This window comes from Caretta caretta, chromosome 21, assembly GCF_965140235.1.
Source record: "Caretta caretta isolate rCarCar2 chromosome 21, rCarCar1.hap1, whole genome shotgun sequence".
Classification (NCBI taxonomy): Eukaryota; Metazoa; Chordata; order Testudines; family Cheloniidae; genus Caretta; species Caretta caretta.
This window is the reverse complement of record NC_134226.1, coordinates 7,949,959-7,973,692: the sequence shown is the minus strand read 5'-3', so window position 1 is coordinate 7,973,692 and position 23,734 is coordinate 7,949,959. Positions and strand designations below refer to the sequence as shown.

The window sequence follows — 23,734 nt, the reverse complement described above, 5'->3', positions numbered from 1 at the left end:
AACCTAGGCGAAGGCGGAACAGGGGGAAAAGAGACTGAAAGATGAAGGAAGAATAAAAAAAAGAGTTCGGAGCATTCGCCCGAACAGGGACTTGAACCCTGGACCCTCAGATTAAAAGTCTGATGCTCTGCCGACTGAGCTATCCGGGCTCCTGGCGTTAGGCGGCCACTGGGAGAGCTAAGAGCGCTGAGCCGCAGGCGGGGCGGAGCCAGGAAGCGGCGGCTCCTCTCGCTGGGCCTTGCATTGCTCAGTGACCGTGTGGGGCACAGATCACACCCTGGGGGTGCCCTGCACTGCCCAGTGACCGTGTGGGGCACAGATCACACCCTGGGGGTGCCTTGCATTGCTCAGTGACCGTGTGGGGCACAGATCACACCCTGGGGGTGCCCTGCACTGCCCAGTGACCGAGTGGGGCACAGATCACACCCTGGGGGTGCCTTGCACTGCCCAGTGACCGAGTGGGGCACAGATCACACCCTGGGGGTGCCCTGCATTGCCCAGTGACCGTGTGGGGCACAGATCACACCCTGGGGGTGCCCTGCATTGCCCAGTGACCGTGTGGGGCACAGATCACACCCTGGGGGTGCCTTGCATTGCCCAGTGACCGTGTGGGGCACAGATCACACCCTGGGGGTGCCCTGCATTGCTCAGTGACCGTGTGGGGCACAGATCACACCCTGGGGGTGCCCTGCACTGCCCAGTGACCGAGTGGGGCACAGATCACACCCTGGGGGTGCCTTGCACTGCCCAGTGACCATGTGGGGCACAGATCACACCCTGGGGGTGCCTTGCACTGCCCAGTGACCGAGTGGGGCACAGATCACACCCTGGGGGTGCCCTGCACTGCCCAGTGACCGTGTGGGGCACAGATCACACCCTGGGGGTGCCTTGCATTGCTCAGTGACCGTGTGGGGCACAGATCACACCCTGGGGGTGCCCTGCACTGCCCAGTGACCGAGTGGGGCACAGATCACACCCTGGGAGTGCCTTGCACTGCCCAGTGACCGAGTGGGGCACAGATCACACCCTGGGGGTGCCCTGCATTGCCCAGTGACCGTGTGGGGCACAGATCACACCCTGGGGGTGCCCTGCATTGCCCAGTGACCGTGTGGGGCACAGATCACACCCTGGGGGTGCCCTGCACTGCCCAGTGACCGAGTGGGGCACAGATCACACCCTGGGGGTGCCCTGCACTGCCCAGTGACCGAGTGGGGCACAGATCACACCCTGGGGGTGCCTTGCATTGCTCAGTGACCGTGTGGGGCACAGATCACACCCTGGGGGTGCCCTGCACTGCCCAGTGACCGAGTGGGGCACAGATCACACCCTGGGGGTGCCTTGCACTGCCCAGTGACCGAGTGGGGCACAGATCACACCCTGGGGGTGCCCTGCATTGCCCAGTGACCGTGTGGGGCACAGATCACACCCTGGGGGTGCCCTGCACTGCCCAGTGACCGAGTGGGGCACAGATCACACCCTGGGGGTGCCCTGCATTGCCCAGTGACCGTGTGGGGCACAGATCACACCCTGGGGGTGCCTTGCTTTGCACAGTGGCTGTGCGGACACAGATCCCTGTACATACTGCAGGGCGGGGTGCACTGCTTAAGTTGTGCCCAGTTCTGGTGGTTGCTTTCCTTCCTCCAGCTCGGTTTCTGCCCCAGTGCCCTTGCCCCCTCACGGTCCTCCAGCAGGGCTGGGACACTCCCTCTCCCCACGCCCCCTCCATCTCTATGGTAGCCGCCTCGCTAGCCGAGCTTCCCCGACGCCTCCTTTCTAGGCCTGGCTTCCGGTGCTCTCTATGGTCTCAGTCCATCCAGGAGGACTCTTCCCCACGCAGTCCCTGCGGAAGTGGCCGCGCCGCCATGTTGGCTGGGAGGGGAAGTGGAGGCCTGGACCCCCACTAAGATGGAGGAGAGGAGCCAAGTGGGGGCCTAGGGCCCCCTCAGGCCGAAGGGCGAGCTGGGGCCCATGGAGCAGCGCTAGGGTGAGCCCGGGGACCTGCCTGGAGGGGCGGGGAGGCCCTGAGGCCTGGGCCCTGCCCCCAGCCTGCTGGCTTGGGGGTCAGAGGGCATAGCCTGGGGCGGGGGGCCGAAGGGGTCAGGGCAGCAGGGGGATGTGGAGGCAGCAGGGCAGGGGGCAGCAGGCAGCAGCGTGCGGGGGCAGGCGGGGATATCCGCCTGCGGGGCAGGCCCTGCTGCGGGGATAGGTGCACGCAGGGGATGCAGGTTGTGAGCAAGGCCAGGGCAGTGGGAGTGGGAGGCAGTGTAGGGGCTGGATGACCTGTCTGGCTGTCGAGACACCTTGCAGAGGGCACTGGCGGGAGCAGAGCCTCGCACAGCTGCTGCTATTGAAAAGTTTTAAAGTTGTGGGCTTTCGCTTTGATGTATTTCTGCTCCACGTTGTATGTGTGTTGGGTGGGTGTGTGTGTGTACGTCCGTCCATTCATGTAAAAGAAAAATCTCCCCTCTGGCCGGACTCATCCTTGTTCCGAGAGCGAGCACATTCATGTTTGGGCTGCCGTGGTTTCGCGTTAGACAGCTGTGGGTGGCACAGTGCTGCTGTTTGACGTTTGTTTTGCAGTGATGATTCACTCAGTGCGACTTCGTAAAAATAGAGCCCAGGCCAGGAGAGCTGCAGTTGTGCCATTCAGAAATTAGTGTGTGTTTCTGAACACTTTTAAAATATTTATACGGTTAGATTCCTTTTCCAGCAATCAGTTTTAGGGAGCTCTGACAGTTGCCTGACGATGCATGGTTTGCTGTTAGCTGATGTTTGCTATACCTGGTCCATCAATAAAAGGAGCACTTGGCAAGTGTTTCTGTGGTTACCGTTTTCTCTTTTTTTCCCTTTTTTCCCCTAAGTTGTCACATGCCTAACAGTTACCTAAAGCATGACTTGGTACCTTTGACAGCCTTTGGAGGAACTGCTGATAGGAGCATGTTACTGCCCGATTAGGAGGGAAAATTAAGGCGGGGGCGCGCGCAGATTTGTACGTCATCGGATGCGCCGTAATTTTGACGTTGGATACTGGCACGCCTGCCCAGAAATGAACGCTGGCAAAAGCCCATCTGTAGTTTAGGAACTAGCCACTCTGCTAAGTGCAACTTAAAAACAAGGAAGCATTTTAGGAAGGGATTAGTAAGGATTTAAAAAATGAGACCGAAAAGCATGCAGTTTCGTAACTATCTTGTAAAGTGTGTGTGTCCGTTTTTAAAGTGTGCTTTTTTGTGCTTCCTGGAGTGTTGTCTATATCTTCCAAAATGATCAACAGAAACAGTTACTGCCAACCTGGTGCCGAGTTTTTGAAAACATGTTATGCTCATCGGGCTTATTTAAAAGCTATATTAAAATGAGCTGTATTGCAAGTGTCTGGTTAATTGTGACTTGGGTTGATGAAGCAGCTCTAAATACATCAGACTGAGTTTAATGGAAGAAAAATGTGAAGTTCAGATCTTTTTCGGAAAGGGAGTTGGGGCAGATAGAAGAGAGAAGTAGGGAGTGATGTTAAATGAGGATGAGATCTAGACAGATCTGAAGTCCTTTTTGTATCTGTGAGAGTGAAGTGTTGTTACTATATTGTGTAGATTTTAGGCTAATTTTGTTTGTGCTAGCATTCATTAGTGTTTCAATGTTGTATTACTGGCTGTGCAGCCCCAAGCTCACTGGGTGGCAGGTCAGGACTACTTATCTCTTGAGAACCCTGTGGATTAGGGTTCAAGACCTTTGGTCCCTGATGCCCACCTTGTCTCACTAATATGCTGCCTATAGTGAGTCAAGTTCGCTTGTATATTGATAAGCATTTAAACTGCCCGTTTGGCGTAGCAGTTGTAGAAATGCTAATGCAGAGATGGTTCCGCTGGCATTTTAGCCTCTTTAGTCTTAGACCTGGTTGGAGCAGGGTTAGACGGTGACTGTCCTGCAATAGAGCTGCCCCGACTGAAGCTGCATGGGTGGAAGTTGAACTGGGGAAATTCTTAGTAAAAATTTCTGGTCTAGACAGCGTGAGTGACCATGTTTTGGAAGTGTGTGTGTGGAGTTAGACTGGCAGACAGATATATAGCAGAGCCTGGTCATAATGAAAGCTGGTATTAAAACACTGTTCTAGAAGTGGAACAAAGGTATCTATTTGTAGTATGTAAACTTCTGCTCTAATACGCCTGTATCTGCTTACAGTCAAGTTCTCCATGACTTCAGTTTATGGGGATTCCCTTTCCTATGTCACTGCTGCTGAAACATATGTGGTTCTCAGCCTCAGTTGCTTTTTCAGTGTCTATTAAATGACTAGTAGAATGCATCTGGCACAGCACTGGTTACATCAGTTACAAAGCTATACCTGTTAAGATATGTGACGTGTGATACAAATTTAATCACTTTAATATGCACACCTGATAAAAGAAAGACCTATTTTTAAAATCTAGATTTTCTACTCATTTTAAATTTCTGTTTGGAAATCTCAGTGATTATTGAAACATTTTGTATAAGAGATACTATACAAAACAGATCTCCAAATGCTTTAGAGTTATACTGTTATGGTCATAAATAATATGACCTCCTGAGGTCCCTTCCAACCCTGATATTCTATGAATCGCAAAAGGAGAGAAATTAAGAGCCATAGGGCAAGGAAGAAGTGATTTTGGGGACATGTTCCTCTGAGCATCTTTTGAAAGATACTAGAAAAATAACCCCAGAGCAAATAGAAATGTTAATGTCAGGCACAGAAAACCACCTCTATTTTGTAGCTGCAAAAACCCTCAGCTAAAACGTGACTTGTAAAAGTGAAAGAAATGGGGATAATCTTAGCATGCCTTGTTTTCCATCCCCCAAAATGGAGGAAGCATGATGTAGTGTTTAAAGCACAGGACTGCAAGTCAGAGAGACCACTAGTCTGTTCCTGCTTGCTCTGCCACTGACTAGCTGTGTGACCTCTGTCAAGTCAAGTCAGTGGGTCAACATCAATTTAAAAATCACTGTTCACTTGGATGAGAGTGTGGGGGGAAACTATTTACTGTTGTTGCAAGTATGAAGGTTGTGTGGTCTAGTGCAGTGTTTCTCAACTCTTTGATACCAGGGACTGGCTTGCTGCCTTCCTAAACTGGTCAGGGAGATCTCAGGGGCTGGGGCTGGTCCACCAACCGGTTGTTGAGAAATACTGTCTAGTGGACAGAGCACTGAGCAGGGAGTCAGGACACCTGGGTTCTACTCCCAGCTTGGCCACTTATCTGCCTTATGCTGACAGCGAGCAAGTCACTTCCCCTCTGTGTCTCTTTCCTCCCAACCTTGTCCCTTTGTCTGTTTAGATTGAAAATAGTTCAGGGCAGGGACTGTCTGTTTTTTTTTGTCTATACAGCACCTGGCACAATGGGGTTCTGCTCTCAGTTGGGGCTTTTAGAAGCTACTATAAATACGAATAATAACTTCAAAACCATGATCTTGCAACGGCTTCCTGCGAGTGAACCCCTTGCCTATGCAAAAGTTCCACTGACTTCATATATATGTACTTTGTATATATGAAGTTGGGTGTCAAAAGTTATTTTACAGGCTGTAATCAGGGTGTTCTAGGGACGATAGGGACAAGCAAAAATATAGCCTAAATGAGAAACCCATCACCAATTCATATTAAGGTACAGTAATAAATATGATCAATTTCTTCAGCGTATAGATGCCTTTGGTTTAGGACAGAGAAAAAAGCAGATCTTTGCTGATACTACTTACATAAATTTAGTCCCTACAGGTCCCTGCTTGTCTTGTAGAAGAAGGTGTTCCGAGAATACAGTGGTGGGTGGGTTATACAATCAAAGATTATGGTACCATCTATTTTTTTTTCCCTTTGACTGTCTGAATCCAAATCAGTTTACTAGGATTTCTGTTGTTCATCAAGTAGTGTAGAGACTCAAAGGACTTACAGAAAGTAATCACTCACAGCCCTGTCCTTTCAAAGGGGAAAAAAAAGCCCATTAGGATAGGATTACTGCAAACATGTTTGTCTACAGTAGATTTCTAGATGTATCACCGGTGACGAATACTGTGTCGGTGGTGGTTGATTTAGGAAGATTTGCAGAGCCATTTGCCAGTGCTTCAGTTTTTATTTTTTTTAATTGGAATAATCAACTTGAAAATAAATCTAGATTTCCCTCTTCCTCCCCCCCCCCCAAAAAAACCGGTTTTGCAATAAAAGAATGTTGCATCATTTTTTGCGAATCTTAATTATTAATTATCAGAGGCGTAGCCGTGTTAGTCTGCATCCACAAAAACAATGACAGGTTTCAGAGTAGCAGCCGTGTTAGTCTGTATTCGCAAAAAGAAAAGGAGTACTAGTGGCACCTTAGAGATTAACCAATTTATTTGAGCATAAGCTTTCGTGAGCTACAGCTCACTTCATTGGATGCATTCAGTGGAAAATAGAGTGAGGAGATTTATATACACACAGAACATATACACACAGAACATGAAAAATGGGTGTTACCCCTCAGACAGAGACAAACACCTACAAGATCTCTATCAAGCATTCTTACAACTACAGTACCCACCTGCTGAAGTGAAGAAACAAATTGACAGAGCCAGAAGAGTACCCAGAAGTCACCTACTACAGGACAGGCCCAACAAAGATAATAACAGAACGCCACTAGCCATCACCTTCAGCCCCCAACTAAAACTTCTCCAACGCATCATCAAGGATCTACAACCTATCCTGAAGGACGATCCATCGCTCTCACAAATCTTGGGAGACAGGCCAGTCCTTGCCTACAGACAGCCCCCCAACCTGAAGCAAATACTCACCAGCAACCGCACACCACACAACAGAGCCACTAACCCAAGAACCTATCCTTGCAACAAAGCCCGTTGCCAACTGTGTCCACATATCTATTCAGGGGATACCATCATAGGGCCTAATCACATCAGCCACACTATCAGAGGCTTGTTCACCTGCACATCTACCAATATGATATATGCCATCATGTGCCAGCAATGCCCCTCTGCCATGTACATTGGTCAGACTGTACAGTCTCTACATAAAAGAATAAATGGACACAAATCAGATGTCAAGGATTATAACATTCATAAACCAGTCGGAGAACACTTCAGTCTCTCTGGTCACTCGATTACAGACCTAAAGGTCGCAGTATTACAACAAAAATACTTCAAAAACAGACTCCAACGAGAGACTGCTGAATTGGAATTAATTTGCAAACTGGATACAATTAACTTAGGCTTGAATAGAGACTGGGAGTGGATGTGTCATTACACAAAGTAAAACTATTTCCCCATGTTTATCCCCCCCCCCCCCCCCCCACTGTTCCTCAGACGTTCCTGTTAACTGCTGGAAATGGCCCACCTTGATTATCACTACAAAAGGTTCCCCTGCCCTTGCTCTCCTGCTGGTAATAGCTCATCTTAAGTGATCACTCTCCTTACAGTGTGTATGATAACACCCATTTTTTCATGTTCTGTGTGTATATAAATCTCACTGTATTTTCCATTGAATGCATCCGATGAAGTGAGCTGTAGCTCATGAAAGCTTATGCTCAAATAAATCGGTAAGTCTCTAAGGTGCCACTAGTACTCCTTTTCTAAAAACAATGAATCCAGTGGCACCTTAAAGACTAACAGATTTATTTATATCCAAATAAATCTGTTAGTCTTTAACATGCCACCGGACTCCTTGTTGTTTTAATTATTGTTGTCTATCAAAGATTAGCTTTGTTTGGTTCTTTATTGGCAGTCCTTCATGTGTCTTGATAAACTCAAAATTCCTACCATGTGGCAGATATATCATGACTTTAAAAGACTTCTGCAAACGAAGCCCTGACTCCTTAAAGGAGATTTTTTTTTTTTAAATGGCAGATCTGAATTTACCTTACAGTACTTTAAAAAAAATTAAATCAAATAAGTCTTAAATGCAGTGTCATTGCCTGTGTTACGGTAAGTAATATATTACATAACTTTTGTGCAATAAAATCTGTCTCTTCACGGTTCTTGGAGGAATGTCATAAATCTTCGTCAAAGCAAAGAATAAAAAGCATGCAACTCTAAATGAGAGTAGGACAGCAAAAATTAATTTAAAGTCACATAGGTTATACAAAATGAAAGATCATATTGTTGCATAACTTTATATCAGTGCTGTACCATTTGAAGCCCTTGAGGGTACATTGTGGCTGGGTAGAGTAGAAAAGCTTACCTTCTCTCCTCCAAATGCCTGTAATCTGGTACCATATTCTGCAGTCATCTTACAAAGATGTGTGTACAAGAGCAGATAAAGCAGGGTTTTTAGTGTGTATTAGTACCTTACAGCAAAAGTCTCACCTGCACAACTAAAATCTATTACTAGAGCCCTGCACGGATACAAATTTTCTGTCTGCATCTGATCCTCAATTTGGCAAAAATGACCCTCTGATATCCGCAGATTGGCAGGGCTTTAGATATAAAATTTGAATCTGCATCCATTCACAATCCGCAAAAATGGTCCATGCCTATCTGCATCCACGGATATCTGGGGATTTGCAGGGCTCTATCTATTATGTTGGTAGGGTGGAGTGACAAGTGTTTGGTTTTGTGGACGGCACAGGTTTTAAAATGGTGTTCCTGAATCAGATTCATCAAAATATTATCGGATGGCAAGACATTAAATTTCGAGAGTTTAGGCGTCTTTGCACTTGCAGATAGATGCCTTTCAACCATGGTACTCAGCAGCTGGATGTGAACACTTAAGCACTGACCTAGCATTGTCTACAGGGTTGTGGATTTTTCACACCACTGAACTGGGTCAAGTTAACTTTTTAGTGTAGACCAGGCCAAAGGGTATGTGCCTCCACTGCAGAGTGAGGCTGTGTCTATATGTACAGTCTTGTGAAGACGCTCTATGCCCATTGGTGTTGAAAAAACAAACACAAAAAAAACACCTCTGCGAGCGGCATAAGCTATGTCAGCAGGAGAAGCGTTGAGTATGGACTAGGACTCAGGAGACCAGGTGTGTCTGTGACCTTGGACAGTTGCTTCTTGCTGGTGTCTCCTTCTGTAAAGGATAATAATCCTAACTGTGCCTAAACAGATGGGCTGTCAGAGAGTCTAACTTCATAGCTCCATACATGTCTGAAAGCACCAAAAAAGGGAACAGTCTTCCCATCCCAGGTTTCTTTAGCATCTGTGCAATATAGAACTTGTTTAGAACTTGGGTGTCGTTTGGAGTGAGGGGGATGGGGGCTCCAATGATCTTTGGGGCTCTTTGTTAAGTTGATCCCATCAATTTGAAGGGTGGGCGTTTAATCACTAGCATTTAGTTCTTCCACCCACTGTGTACCTGCCCTTGCTGACTCATGAAGCTGCTATTGTCTGTAAGGCTTTCCAGTGGGGTAAAACTGTGACTGAGCTGTTACTGTCCATTCTGACTCATTAAGAACTTGCCTCAACATGTCACAGAAGACTCTGTGTCTTTGAACAGGCAGGTCACAACAGAAAGAAGAACTGTCTGGGATTTGCAGATGAGCGTGGGAATATTTTATCCTAGCATTCGTCTCCCAGTGAGCAAGATTTTTCTAGAGCATCGTGAAGGTGGGGGGAGGGGTGGGAGTGTCACCAGTGCAGATCAGCCTGAGATGGTTAGTGAACAGAAATTGTAAATTTCATAAAAGCAAATTGAAGACATGCTTCTTGGTTGCTGAAGGATTTCTGCCCCAGCTGCTCTGAGAAGGCTGCCTGTTCAGCAGCTAGGTTTAACTTACCTAGGAGAGAATTAGTTTTGGATCGCTCAGGTTATTGGCAAACTATAAAACAATTGCATGGGCGGATGCAGTAACTTTAGATTTTTTATGCTACATTTTAGGATGTACATGCGGGGAAGATGGATTTCCTAAAGCTTCTAAGAAACGGAAGTGGTTAAACTCAGGACCTGCTGCTTCTGACTTGCTACTAAACATAACCTTGTTGTTGTTTTAGTTTATACTGTAGACAGCTATTTCACTGCCAAAATGACATCTTCGACCTCTGAACAGTATCCAGCATCTGAGAATGCCTGCAGAATCGCACTTGGACAAGCTAATCAGGTAATCTCCCCTTCCCACTCTACCCTCCCCCTGTCACACACTCTTGGCTTTCCTCTCTCCTTGTTAAAAATAAGGCCAGTGAAGCCATACTAGAGCAGCTTTGACTTCGAGGCATGTGGCCTCTCGTACAGGGTGGAATGAATAGTCTTCTATCTTGTCAGTGGTTTGTGAACATTAACTAGCAGTGCTGCTGGTATGGATGATAAATCGGTAACATTGGACTGACATTTGAAACAGTGAGGGAAAAGTGAGGTGGGTTAAACTGGCCACACAGGAAAGTGCATAATGTTTGTATTTCCAGGCTTCATACCTTATTTAGGCTATGTCTACATTAGCAAGCTTACAGCGGCACAACTGTACCAGTGCAGCTATGCTGCTGTAAGATCTCTTGTGTAGCCGCTCAATGTCCACAGGAGAGAGCTCTCCCGTCAACATAATTAATCCACCCTCAACGAGTGGCGGTAGCTATGTCGGCAGGAGCTTCTCCTGCCGACATAGCACCGTGTGCACTAGTGTTTATGCCGGCACAATGTCCCTAACCTCTGTTTGCCAGAAGCTGGGAATGAGCGACGGGGGGATGGATCATTTGATAGTTACCTGTTCTGTTCATTCCCTCTGGGGCACCTGGCACTGGCCACTGTCAGAAGACAGGATACTGGGCTGGATGGACCTTTGGCCTGACCCAGTAGGGTCGTTCTTGTAATTTATGTTGCTCAGGGGAGTGGGCTGTTCGTACCTCTGAGCAACATAAGTGGTAGTGTAGACCTAGCCTTACACGGGACCACACAGAGTTCCTTTTTAAAACTCTGGACTACATGGAACTGTTTAAATTATGCAGTTCCTCAGAATATGAAAAGACACTCATCCGTGTGACCTAGTTTATAAAGCCAATAACATCTCTCTCTCTTGGAGCTACCTTTAGTGAACACTGAACATGTGCTGTTCCCCATACCAATCTTTTCCCAGGGCATTGGTGGAATGAGTGCCAATATGTCATAGCCTTACTGCTTTAGGAAAGCTATCCAAAGCCAGCGTGGCCATTCTTTAGCATTGAGTGTGGGAATCTGGAAAACTGGCACTGCATCAACATGTTGGCTGCCAGTCAAAGAGAAAAATCTGCAGTGTGAGTTATGGCGAGAAAAATGCAGTCTACAAACCATGATGAGTGGGTTCTCCAAGACAGAAATGTTTCATTGGTAAGAGCATGTGTCTGGCTGGGGGTGGGGAGTGTAAAATTAAAAGGCTCTGAAGGGACTCAAACTCCCCTATTTACTTAATTTATAAATGGTAAAATCCATCTGAGTCCCATGCAGAATTGATTAACATGCTTCTTTATTCAGCTCATTCTACTGAAAAAATTGTAAATAAATAAGCAGACTTTGATGTTAGTACAGAAATATTGGCTGCCTACACCCATTATCTTGGGGAATATGGAATGAACGAACATTCTCGTCTCCAATTTGGCTTCATTGTGGTAGCTAAGGTGCTATTTTAAATATTCAAATTAATTTAGGCAATTTTTTTTAAACACAGAAAGGGGAGGGTGAAGAGATAGTTATTTAAAATGAAGAAAAATCCATGCCAGTGGTCTTTAGCTTGGAGAAGTAAAACTGTCTTGTACTTGCATTAATTGTGCTCATAAGAACATTGTATATATACTGGCACACGCTTTTACTTTCATTGAGCTTAATTTGTTATGTCCTAGCAAAATGGCTGGTGTTGGAAAGAAGAATTGTGGCATGAGTTTGGACATTCCTTGCTCCGTTTGATTTGGTCTTAAAAGATGAAAGGTTTTTTTAAGAGTGAATTTAGCAATGATAAGGATGTGGGAGTAGATAGCTCAGATTAGTTTAAGGCGAAGATAAATACATTCTTAGAATTTGAAAACAGTGTGCACAATGGGATGAATTCCTGCCTGAGTATTGTCTGGCAGCTGAGTTCTTGACCAATTAGTTGGTGACAGATAATAAAGCTCCTCTTACCTCAGGCAGGAGCTTGGTGGTTCCAACTCTCCCTGGAGGCTAGGGTGTAGAATTTTGAGTTGTCCTCTTCCCCCTCCTTTCAGGAACAGAGGGCTTTTTGCAATTGCATGTATATAGGGAGAGATCTGAGCTATCTAGACACAGCTGAGCCCACCTTTGCTGGAGAGAAGATATAAAGGGCCAGGTTTCAGAGTAGCAGCCTTGTTAGTCTGTATTAGCAAAAAGAAAAGGAGTACTTGTGGCACCTTAGCGACTAACCAATTTATTTGAGCATAAGCTTTCGTGAGCTACAGCTCACTTCATCGGATGCATGAAGTGAGCTGTAGCTCACGAAAGCTTAGGCTCAAATAAATTGGTTAGTCTCTAAGGTGCCACAGGTACACCTTTTCTTTTTATAAAGGGCCAGTTACAGCAGGAAAGAGGTTCAGAGGCGTGCTTCAATAGAACAAGCCTCTGATAAGTGTTCTGAGAACAGTAAAGAGTGTTGTGTACAAAAACCCTTCCCACCACATGGCCAGCGGAAGCATCTTGCTGCTTGTATTCTAACCAGTGAATGATCTCTTACCCATCCGTAATGTGGAATAGAGCATGTGTGTACAGTGAGTACGGAGAGCTCATACCTACTTCTATATGCTTATGGAATAGCAAGATGCCACTAATGAAAGGACTGGACTGGATCATTGGTTCTCTTAATCCATAAATCCTGTTTTCTTTCAAAAATAACATTAGCCTGACAGAATCATTGCTTCCAGTGATTTATTTGAGCAGAAATAATTAGAAATAATTAGGCCAGGCTAGAAAAAGCTGTTCCCTGCCACTGCTTTTCAGAACTTTTGTTTTTCCAGCCTTATGAAGCAATTTCAGAAGTGGCAGGTGAAATTGTCCACAGTCTTCTAAAGACTTCACTCGTAGTTGCTGTAGCATTATTGTAGCCCTAATTGGGTTTTGTTAACGCTGAAATGAGAAGGGGACAGGGAGAAGAAAGCTCTGACAGACAGAGCTAAAATTGTGAAAGCTGCAGCTTACATGCTGAAGGCCAGGTTCTGAGTGCAAATACGTTGCCACTGTCTCCCTGAACACACAGATGACGTTTTCTTTGGAGATGCAGCAATATGTAGTGTTTATCCAACATCAGGATTTTGTCCTAAAGTTAATCAATGTATGTTCAGAAAAATGCCACTGCTTTTGCATATATCCCTCCCAAAACACGCCACATTTTAAATCCATCCCCTCTGGCCTGCTGGTATTAAGTCCTGAAGGATGCAAGAGGCAAATGGGGGAAAGGTTTAATGTAGCAATATTGATTGTATTTTTAAAACACCGTAACATTCAGCTACTAATTTGAGCAATCAGGCTGGGGCACCTCGATGGTTTTGTGGAGAACGATACTGGTCTATGCCGTGGCATATCTCCCTAGGATGTTACTCTTTCAGGATTTGTGCGGATGGACTTGAGTAGGGCAGTTGGGGACTGATAACTATTTAAAACTTGCCACTGCTTTTTTCTGTAACATTCGTTCTACATTAGCTGCCTCGTCTGCTATTGAGATTTGCTCAGGTGTATAGTGTGGAAGTAACCAAAGGGAAACTACCATGAAGTTGCTTCATGTTCACACTTCTTGTGTGAGTGTGTGCCCATGACCAGAGAGCCCCGCTACAAGACCTATTAATACAAAATTCATAACTCTGGTGAGAGATCGGGTGGAAGTTTGGGGTCCATGGGGAGTGCAGGGTCAGTCCTTTAATGCTACTTAAAATAAACTTTCATATGCTGCGTCCTCTTCTTGTAATTTTTTTCTCTATTCACAAGTTTTTAATAGCCAAACATCACCTGTGGGCTGTGCAGAAGGGACCTATTCTGTTCTTCCTATTCAGTGAGCCAGATTTAAACCCGGTCTAATTGAAGTTAGTGGTGTGGCCATTGCATTATCCCTCACATGTCTAGCTAGTCAGCCTCTAGGATTCCCCTCACCTATGGACTAATTATCCAGTCCTTGCTCACATGACCAATCCCATGCAAGTTAATGGCACAGTGCAGATGACTAAGGTCTGCCGGATTGGGCCTCCTACTTTGCTGGCTGTGCTCATCTTGTATTAGGATCAATATGGTAGAGAAGTTTCACTGACTGACTTTTAATTCTGACTAGTGAAGCATACTACTATTACAGATCCTGATCCTGCAATAAGCTCTGCTTGGGTCGGCCCATATTTATTTAGCAGGGCTCTGAACAGACACAAGGGTCCATCTGCACAAAGCTCATTGCCCCAGACAGGATTGTCTTCTCTTCAAGCATATCTCAAATGCAGGTCATGAGTCCTTGGGAGGGTACCTCAAAGACTAGCGATGTCCCCCTTGGCCAACAACTCACTCTAGAACCACTTGTCTGGACTTGCTATAATGATTGTGTGACAGTCTTGCCATGAGGTGTACCCCCAGCATTTATTAGCTACATAACTGATGCCCATGGACACAGTTCTTCTCAGAAGCTCACAACATTATGTAGCCAATCCAAAACTATGTGTTCTGTATCTTAGGTACAACCGAAACTGCCACTCCTGAAGATTCTGCAAGCAGCAGGTGCACAAGGTGAAACCTTCACATTGAAGGAGGTGAGTCCAGGACTCTACTTTGATGGTTAAACCAAGAAAGGAGCTGTAATAATGGCCAGTTAACAGATGATTAATGTGCCACCTTGTGAATTTTATATCCAGGACCTTGAAGATGGAAAATTATTTTATTATGAATTACTTGTGTTAAGATAGTGCCTAGGGGCCCCAATCATGGACCAGGGCCCCATTGTTCTAGATACTGTATAAACACAATCTCTATTAGCAAAAAGAAAAGGAGTACTTGTGGCACCTTAGAGATTAACAAATTTATTTGAGTCTCTAAGGTGCCACAAATACTCCTTTCCTTTTGCAAATACAGACTAAAACAGCTGCTACTCTGAAATCTCTATTAGGTTAGAGATAACCCTGAGGCTATGTATAAAATACACTAGTAGCTAAAATGCACTGGATTAGGAATTGGGAGAGCTGGGTTTTCTTAGTAGTTCTGCCACAGATTTGTGTTGTGGTCAGGATCTCCTCACTGAGTCCTCGTTCCTGCAAGCTGATTGGTGGGAGTGTAGCCTCACTGAAGTCAGTGGGGCTTTACTGGGACCCGTTCACGTAAGTCATCTTGCAGGATTGGGACCATAGGGCCTGGAAATCAGTGGGCACAGAATTGGGTCCTTGAACTCCTCTGCCTTAGTACCTCTATCTGTAAAATAGGGCTACTTTATTATATGGGGATATGGAGACTTTTGTGAGCATAATGGCTCAGATCCTCAAAAGTATTTAGGCTCCTAATTCCTATTGAAATGAATGGGAGTTAGGTGCCTTAATACCTTTGTGCTTCTGGGTCAAAGTGCTTTGAGATCCTCTGATGGAATCCCTATAAGAGTGCAAAATATGAATTTAAATTATTATATATCTTGAGAATCCAGAAACAGCATTAGGAGAGATGTAATGGATAGCTGCACTCTTGTGAGATTGTCAGAAATGCTTTGCAATTGTTTTATTATCATTCATTGCTTGAAAGTTCTTAAATTGTACTTCAGTTGATATTTTCTCTTAAGTTTCTTTTGAAAGGTCTTGTCAGCTAAACCTAAGACACGCTGTGAATTCATTTAAGATTAAAATGCAAAATGTATACAAGATTTAAAAAATGACACTGTCTGTGATTTACAGGGGTATCCTGTCAGCAAAGAATTAAATGCGGCCGTTTTTCATTATGAATGTGTCACATACTCCCGCAGAGCTGTGTGACTTATTTTAAACTCTTATGCATTTAAACAACTTATTTAGAGTCTAAATTTTTTTGCAAAAACAAGTTGAATGCTTTGAATGGGGGGGGGGGGGTGTTTCAATATTAAATGCAGCCAGCTTCAGTACACAGTAGTCAGTCCTTTTGAGTGAATAGAAGTACTGTTAGCAAGTTCTTTGGTTGCATTTATCTTTGTTCAGGTGAGCCCTCTTTTGCTTCTAGTCAGGTGTCTAGTCCTGCTTGTGTTATGCATAAACAATTAGCTGTTTACCTCTTGGAGTCTGATGTGAGTTCACCTAAATATCCTCTTTGTCACCAGTTCTGTGGCCTTAGTCCTCAAGGGACATTTTCTATAGCAGAGAAATCATTTTCTCCCCACACTTCTGTGTGGTTCTAATGCAAAGCACCTTGCATCTGTGATCTTTGCTCTCTACCTGTGCCAAGCAAGTGGTCTTCTCCCACTTAACTTCAGCCTTCCTTCATGTTGTCACCATATTTTCTTGCCCTCCCACTTTGGAGAGAGGACAGTTGAAGACACACTTTGGTGGTTACAGAGAAGTACCAACTCTGTAGCATGGGTCTGCTGCATTGCCACTAGAGAACAATCTTAGGGTCCTTCTGAATAGCTGTTGTTACCGTGTAGGATGTTGGCTGAGCCTTTGACCCAGCCAGCTGGGTTCCATTTGGCTGAGAAGGAGCCTTTGCATAGATTATAAATAACTTCAACCTTGTCATGGTCCCTGCTGTAATCTGAGACTGCAAAGAGGTTTCTGTTTTGTTTGCTGACACTTTAAGTGGCTGGGATTAATGAAGGCAAGGCAGTAGGTAAAATCTTTCCATTTAATTCAACACTGAAGTTGGAGTTCTTGTAATTTGGCCAAGACTACACTTCCCTTTTTTGATGGATCACATGGGACCTAGTGCTTTGATTAAATGCCAGAGCCAAATAAACTGTACTTGAAGTTACCGGAATATTGGTTTTTATCTAGTGCAGAAAACAGCATCTCATTTTGGGAAACTCTGTGGCACCATCTCATTAGAGATTTTGATGGTGCAGAGGGAAAATGGGGAATAGAATGTGATCTTTACTTGTGTTTTATAGATTGTATTTCTTGAAACATTCAGAAGGGCCTCTCCTCAGTAGAACTTGCCAAGAGACTGTGGCCAAACTTTTTTTTAAAAAAACCTGCTTGGATCATGAACCTGGCTCAGATAATAACCAAAGTACACCCTGATACATAGAACAAGTGTAGCCTAGTGGTTTACTGGGATTTGGGAAACCTGGATTCAAGTCCTGTCTCTACCACTGACTCACTGCCTGTGTCACATTGTCGCATTGTCACATCACCTCTCTGTGCCTCGGTTTCCTCATTTGTAGAAGTGTCAATATCTCCAGTGCTTGAGATGTATGGATGGAAAGCTCTGTAGAAGGGTGACGTCTGTCCTAGATAAAGAGGTGGTTCTTCACTGGCACCGTGTCACGTCAGCTAAAGGAAGTGTAAAGTGGGAGAAGGAAATGGAACACAAAGCCCTGGAGTCCTTGCTGGTTTAGGGAGTGAGCCGGTACGACATTGTACACCCACTGTGGAAAAGAGACTGAGAGGCTTTCCCCATCGGACCGTCTGAACTGGAACCATAAACCCACTGAACATTAAATCCCACCAAATGAGGGTAGACCCATCCCCACCATCATATCCACTCACTATACTCGGCATACAGAACATAGCTGTTGTGTGGATAACTTACCCCATATCTCAATGTCTGTACTCTGACCGGTTAAACTTTTACCCCCAGTCGGGGAGATTGCAAATTATTATGTAATCCTTGCTCCACCAGCTCCTAAATCGAATTTTACACCCCTTGATAATCTGTACCTTATCCCCTGACAACCAGAAACTTCTATGCTTGAACTCTGTACCGTTTCTTATTTCAACATTGTCTTAATAAAATTATTAAATCTGTCCAACTGCAGATGTAACTAATACTATCTTACATACCCACAGGTCATGCATTATCTGGGACAGTATATAATGGTGAGGCAGCTATATGATAAGCGGCAGCAGCATATGGTGTATTGTGGAGGGGATCAGCTGGGAGAATTGCTGGGACTGGAGAGCTTCTCTGTGAAAGATCCAAGGTAGGAAGAGATGCGGCTTTGCAATGTGCTCACTGGGGGGGTGGTTCACCGTAATTACGTATTGCTGAGGCAGGGGACCCAGCTACAACATTGTTCCTTTCTGTGATGTAGATAGGACCTCGATGGTCCACCAGCGTATTGTTAGTGCTCTTGAGTGTCATTTGGCATGCCTGAATTGGATTGTAAGGAACAATTCTGCACTGTCTGGGTGGTGGACTAGTTGGTGTAACAGGTCTTTCTGGCTCTAACTTCTGTAATTCCCAGTCCCTTGTTTCTCAGTTCAGCAGGGGCTTGGATTGCTGTGGAGGCGATATCTTCCGCTTCTCTGGATGTAGGGGAGAGGGCTCAAGTTTCATGGTCACAATCTCAGGATTTTACTGAAGGGAAACTTTACTTTGCTGTGCTTGTTCGTTTGCAGAGATATTTGTGTGTTTTGTCAAAGGCTTTGCCTGTTCTTTGCCAGCCCAGCATCTCTGACCTTTTGAAGGCCTAATGCTAAACTTGTGGCATGAATTCATTTCTGTGACGGGATCCCCGGGGTGCAACCCCACAGCTAGCTAGATTGGATGAATGCTCGCAGAGCCTCTCCTGAATCAAACAGAGAAGGGCACGAGCCAAATCCCCCAGCTCCCAGCCTTGTACCTCAGGAATATACTGTCTTGCACTGCTCAAGACGAACTGTGCAAATTTAATTGGTTCACCACTTCATCCATGGAAAGTGGATATATACCAGCCTTTGTAAATCTGAGCAGATTTACCAAATACTTTAGGCAAACTTACTGGTAAAGATAAACAGTAACACAAGTTTATTTACTACAAAAGAGATACGTTATAAGTGATAGGCAAAACATCAGAGTTAGTTACCAAAATATAAGCATGCAGTCTAAACTCTCAACCCTGTTAGACTGGGCAACATCTAGATTAAGCAGTTTTTCTCACCCCACTGGATATTGCAGTTCATAGTATGCAGGTTTCACCCTTGAAACCTGGGCCAATCTCCTCTGTTAGCATCTTCAGTCTTCTCAGTGTCCTTGTTGCTAGTTGCAGCATAGGTGGGAGGGAGGAGAAAAGGCGACGCATGTGGCCACTATGTTCTGTTTTATACCTTAGGGTGTGTCTACACTTACATTTTATAGCGCTCTAATGTGCTGGCTCAGGGGTGTGAAAAATCACCCCCCTGAGTGCAGCAAGTTTGAGCGCTTTAAAGCACCAGTGTAGACAGGCTGAGAGCACTGGGAGCTAATCTCCTCGTGAAAGTGGATTACCAGGAGCACTGGGAGAGCTCTCTCCCAGCGCTTGCACGCAACCACAATCGCACTTCAAATCGCTGCCGTGGGAGCGTTCCCGCAGCAGCACTTTGAAGTTTCCAGTGTAGACATACCCTAAGTCCATGTGCTTGGAGAACACAAGTCCAGGCATGTCTGGGGGCATTGCTGAGTCACCAGGCGAGGTTGAGCAATTGGCCTGGTGTCGCCTTGTGCAAATGAGTCATTGCATTGTAGCTCCCTTGCTGGACAATGGCTGTTGATGGTTGTTCGAAACCCGCCCGGGCGTTGGTTACTTTTCCTTGCTGTTGTCTCTGGGGAGCTGCTGATTCCCCAGTTTACAGCATGTTTTAGTGACACCATACAACACAATCTCATAACTTCATATGCACTAATGAAATACATATTGAGATGGGTTATGATCTGCTGAAAGTCATTGTTCTTTCTCCTGATACCTCAAATGGCATGCTTTTATATGCAGTATTACAATTTATATATCAATGAGGAATATGAGGATTACAGGGTACACCTGTGAGGTATAGAGTGTCTCAATTTCTGTGCTAGGAAAATGACTGATGTAAGACAGCAGACTACTACTGCGGTTGATAGATTACAACTGCTTAAGCGAGAACTCTTGAATTCAAAAGACCAATATCTTGATATGAAAACAAATGGCCAAGAAGAGGTTATCTTTCAGATAACTCCAACAGTCTCCTAAAGGGGAGAAGTGACTAGGGGAGGGGAAAAGGCAGTGTGTTTTTTCACAGTGATTATATCAGATGATATATATTATATCAGATGAAGGCCTGCTGTATACCATGGGCGAATCTGGGCCCGTAATGTTTTCCCCACCTTGGGAGCTCTGCCAGAGGGGGGCACCTTTAAATTACGGTTCATAAGAGTTACCTTAGGAGAAGCTGTTTCAGTACTTCCCTTACCGTGCCTTCCCCTGGCCAGTATTGCTCATTTAGAGAGCTGCACTGGCTGCGAGCAAGGAGGTTCTTGCTGCTTTCTGCTGTTGCATAGTGGCTGGAATGGAGAGGATGTTAGGAGGCATGGGGCAACTGGGAGAACAATGTAGTGATGAGGAAAGGCTATCATATTTTTTGCTGTGGTTGCACTCACGAGTCCTCTTTTTCTTGCAGCCCAGTTTATGACATGCTGAAAAGGAACCTGACTTCTGTTACTATTACAGGTAGGTTTGTCCTAGTACAGCCAAGTGCATTCAGTACAATGTTAATGTAATTTGGGTAAGTAATGATATGTAGGAAAGAGAAATGTTCCTGGAGTGGAAAACTGCTTGTGGAGGCTTTGTGGGGACACACTCTGAGAATACATTCAAGTCACATGTGTGTCTGCAAACAGTTCACGTGGTTGGAAACCAATTAGCCCTTTGCCTGACTTGCCAGTGTATGGCTGGAACTACACCTCAAAAAGTAGAAGACAGTTTACATCCAGAGGCACATCCTGGAAACTGACAGGGTTAAATGCTAGGTGTGAGTGAACTGGCTTGGCTAAAAATACCCCACTGAAACCTTTGCTCATCTCTCAACCTTTGCTAAGCTACAAAATGTTGAGTGATCTCCACCTGGCTCCTGACTATTGCTTGCGTCTATACATTGTGATCTTAGTTAGGACTACGCATAGAGGTGTTGGAAATCTGACATGATGACCTATTCCCTTAAATAATCCAGTCCAGTGTCAGAGGTCTGAATACCTGACTTACCCGCTCAACATCACAGTTACTCTGTCAGCTCATGGGGAAAGCTGTCAAATCCATCCACATAAAAAGAAATTCAGTCACAAGTTGAAACAAATGCTGTTGTTGTTAACCTAGTCCTTTGTGTTTGTTTTCCCCCATGTCACAATCTACCATTCAATTAGTACAGCTGTTAGCGTCTACTCAGTAGAGAATTCATACTGAAATAAAAGGAGTACTTGTGGCACCTTAGAGACTAACCAGTTTATTTGAGCATAAGCTTTCATGAGCTACAGCTCACTTCATCGGATGCATACTGTGGAAAGTGTAGAAGATCTTTTTATATACACACAAAGCATGAAAAAATACCTCCTCCCACCCCACTCTCCTGCTGGTAATAGCTTATCTAAAGTGATCACTCTCCTTACAATGTGTATGATAGTAAGGAGAGTGATCACTTTAGATAAGCTATTACCAGCAGGAGAGTGGGGTGGGAGGAGGTATTTTTTCATGCTTTGTGTGTATTTAAAAAGATCTTCTACACTTTCCACAGTATGCATCCGATGAAATGAGCTGTAGCTCACGAAAGCTTATGCTCAAATAAATTGGTTAGTCTCTAAGGTGCCACAAGTACTTCTTTTCTTTTTGCGAATACAGACTAACACAGCTGTTACTCTGAAACCTGTCATACTGAAATAGCAAGCATGTGAATCGTGAGCAAGGTGCATTGTTAGAATTGTGAGGTCACATGCCATACTTCCTAAGGCTCTAAGCAGTTTAATACCCATGACACAGTTTTCAGAGGGGCCTAGTCTATTTTTTGCACTAACAAGTAGTGGTGCATGCAAATTTAGAGGCCATTTCAGAAACTGTGGCCAAATGCTGTGTAGTTTTCCGCTTTTCAGACCTGGTTAGTGTGCATCAGTGCTTCTGGAGATCACCCATTCCTGTCTGTAATGGAGAACCTGCCTGAGCACTGTCTTGTCTAACCACCTACCTGTATCTGCAGAATAACTGTGTGAGTGCTACTTTCTGTGGTGGTGATTCCCTGGCTTACTCACAAGCAGCATATGTGGAAAGTAAAGAACCCTAGGGAAACATTTTCTCCTGCTAGCAACCTCCCCTCTGCTAGAGGTGTGTGTGTGCGCGTTTGTGTGGGTGAGCTTGCATTTGTTCATTCCAGTCATGGTGTAACTATTTTTAAACTTGCCAAAGGAAATAATGTTCCTTAAGAGAGTAGGTCACCAAGTTATACCTGTGTGTGTGTGTGTGTGTGTGTGTGTGTGTGAGGGGGGGGAACAAAACGAAACAAGCTTGGCAGACAGATCCCTTATTTTGTACACCCAGTCGTGAATTCACAAGTGTCTAGGTAGGATGCTTGTGGATTTATTTAATTTTTTCTTAGAACAGGGCAACTGGAAATAGGATTCCATTGCCTGTCATACTTCATAGCCTCTCATACTTCATGTTCGGGGAGAGCAAACAATATTCACTGGCCAGATTTCTGCTTCTCAGTGCCTCACTCTGCAAATTATTGAGGCCACTTCTATAAAGTGCACTTATAGAAGGAAAAGTGACTGTGGGATAAGAACATATCTCCTTAATAACACCTAGCTGTCATGTAGTACTTTTCATCAGTAGATCTCCGTATTCAGCCTGAGTCATACAACATCTACTTTAGGCTATCTGCTTTCTTTAAATTTTACATTCAGTGTTTTTATTTATGTTGGCAGAGACATTTTCCAGTATGAAAGGTGTTTTTCCAACCATTGTAAAAATAGTGTGTTCTATATATAATATGTTCAGACAGAGTTAGACTTCATCATAAAGCCATTCTTCCTCTTCTAACACTGTGGAGCCAAAGCAAATATGGATGAGTGAGTTGAAGTCTCTTTTGCTTCAGGCAACATCAGCTAATCTCTCATTTCAGAATCTTTACTGCTGATGATGATGGAAGAGGCAGAAGAAAATGGCTGGATTTTCAGATTTGCTTTGTTGGGCATTAGAAAAATCAACCATGGGCTTGTAAATAGAGTATATTTGATAGGGACGTGAGTGGGAGAGAATATGGGATCCAGCAGTGTCGTTTTACAGTCACTTTTCTATCTGTAACTGCACTTCACTGTGTCTTCCTGTTTGTGTTGTGAAGTACAACAGGCATAGAAACCCAGTCCTACTCTCCTAGAAGTCAGCGTTGCCATGGAATTAAAAGGGAGCGGGAGCGGTCCCTATGAGCCATTCCGCTCATTTAGCCTTTTCTAAAATATGGGTCTTCGGTTTAGTTACAATCATTTTTGTTAACCTGGTTGCTTTGGCTTTTAGCTTAGACTGTAAGGTTTTTGGGGGGCGGGGGAGTTTTGATTAACCTTTGGGGCCTGTGTATTTGTCTGCATTAAGTTGTATTGAGGACATGTACACTGACTGTGAATACCGAGGGGAGAGTCTGCCAGGATGTGGACCTTCCCCTATTTGGTCTGGTTTCTTCTTTCTTCAAAATGACATCTCCCCACGCTAGTCTCTGTGGCCAGTGACAGAGAGTGTATCCGTCAGGCATTTCCCTCGTGGCCTTGTTTTTCAGCAGGGAGCTGCTCTAGGCTCCATGCTGGAGTCACCACCTCTGCTGCTGCATTGAGCTTCCCTGCCTACAACCTGGCAGCTTGCAGAGGGAGGGCAGGCCATGTGTGGGGTGTCAGGATTCTTACCTGCAATGAGGTGTAAGGTCTCCCAGTGGCCACAGACACTTCCTACTCCCTAGTCCAGTGCCCTCATAATAAGAACAAAGAAATAAGCAGTCCCCCTGTAATAGC

General features: G+C 44.9%; 1 protein-coding gene and 1 non-coding gene across 7 annotated transcripts in view; one reads left to right on the top strand and one right to left on the bottom strand.

Moving 5' to 3' along the window:
• Positions 1-76: 76 nt before the first annotated feature.
• Positions 77-149, bottom strand: TRNAK-UUU (transfer RNA lysine (anticodon UUU)). Its single transcript has one exon. It is a non-coding gene; the product is annotated as a tRNA-Lys (tRNA).
• A 1,674-nt stretch (positions 150-1,823) lies between these two features.
• MDM4 (MDM4 regulator of p53) overlaps positions 1,824-23,734 on the top strand; it is a 92,783-nt gene continuing 70,872 nt past the window's right edge. For 2 of the 6 annotated variants that reach the window (XM_075121948.1, XM_048826254.2), the window contains exons 1-5: positions 1,824-1,984; positions 9,931-10,037; positions 14,554-14,628; positions 17,830-17,963; positions 20,374-20,423. In XM_075121948.1, coding sequence (XP_074978049.1) covers positions 9,963-10,037; positions 14,554-14,628; positions 17,830-17,963; positions 20,374-20,423 — 334 coding nt within the window. In that variant the 5' untranslated portion in view covers positions 1,824-1,984; positions 9,931-9,962. The remainder of the gene's footprint in view (positions 1,985-9,930; positions 10,038-14,553; positions 14,629-17,829; positions 17,964-20,373; positions 20,424-23,734) is intronic. The other 4 variants (XM_048826253.2, XM_048826252.2, XM_048826250.2 and 1 more) reach the window with 3 other exon arrangements.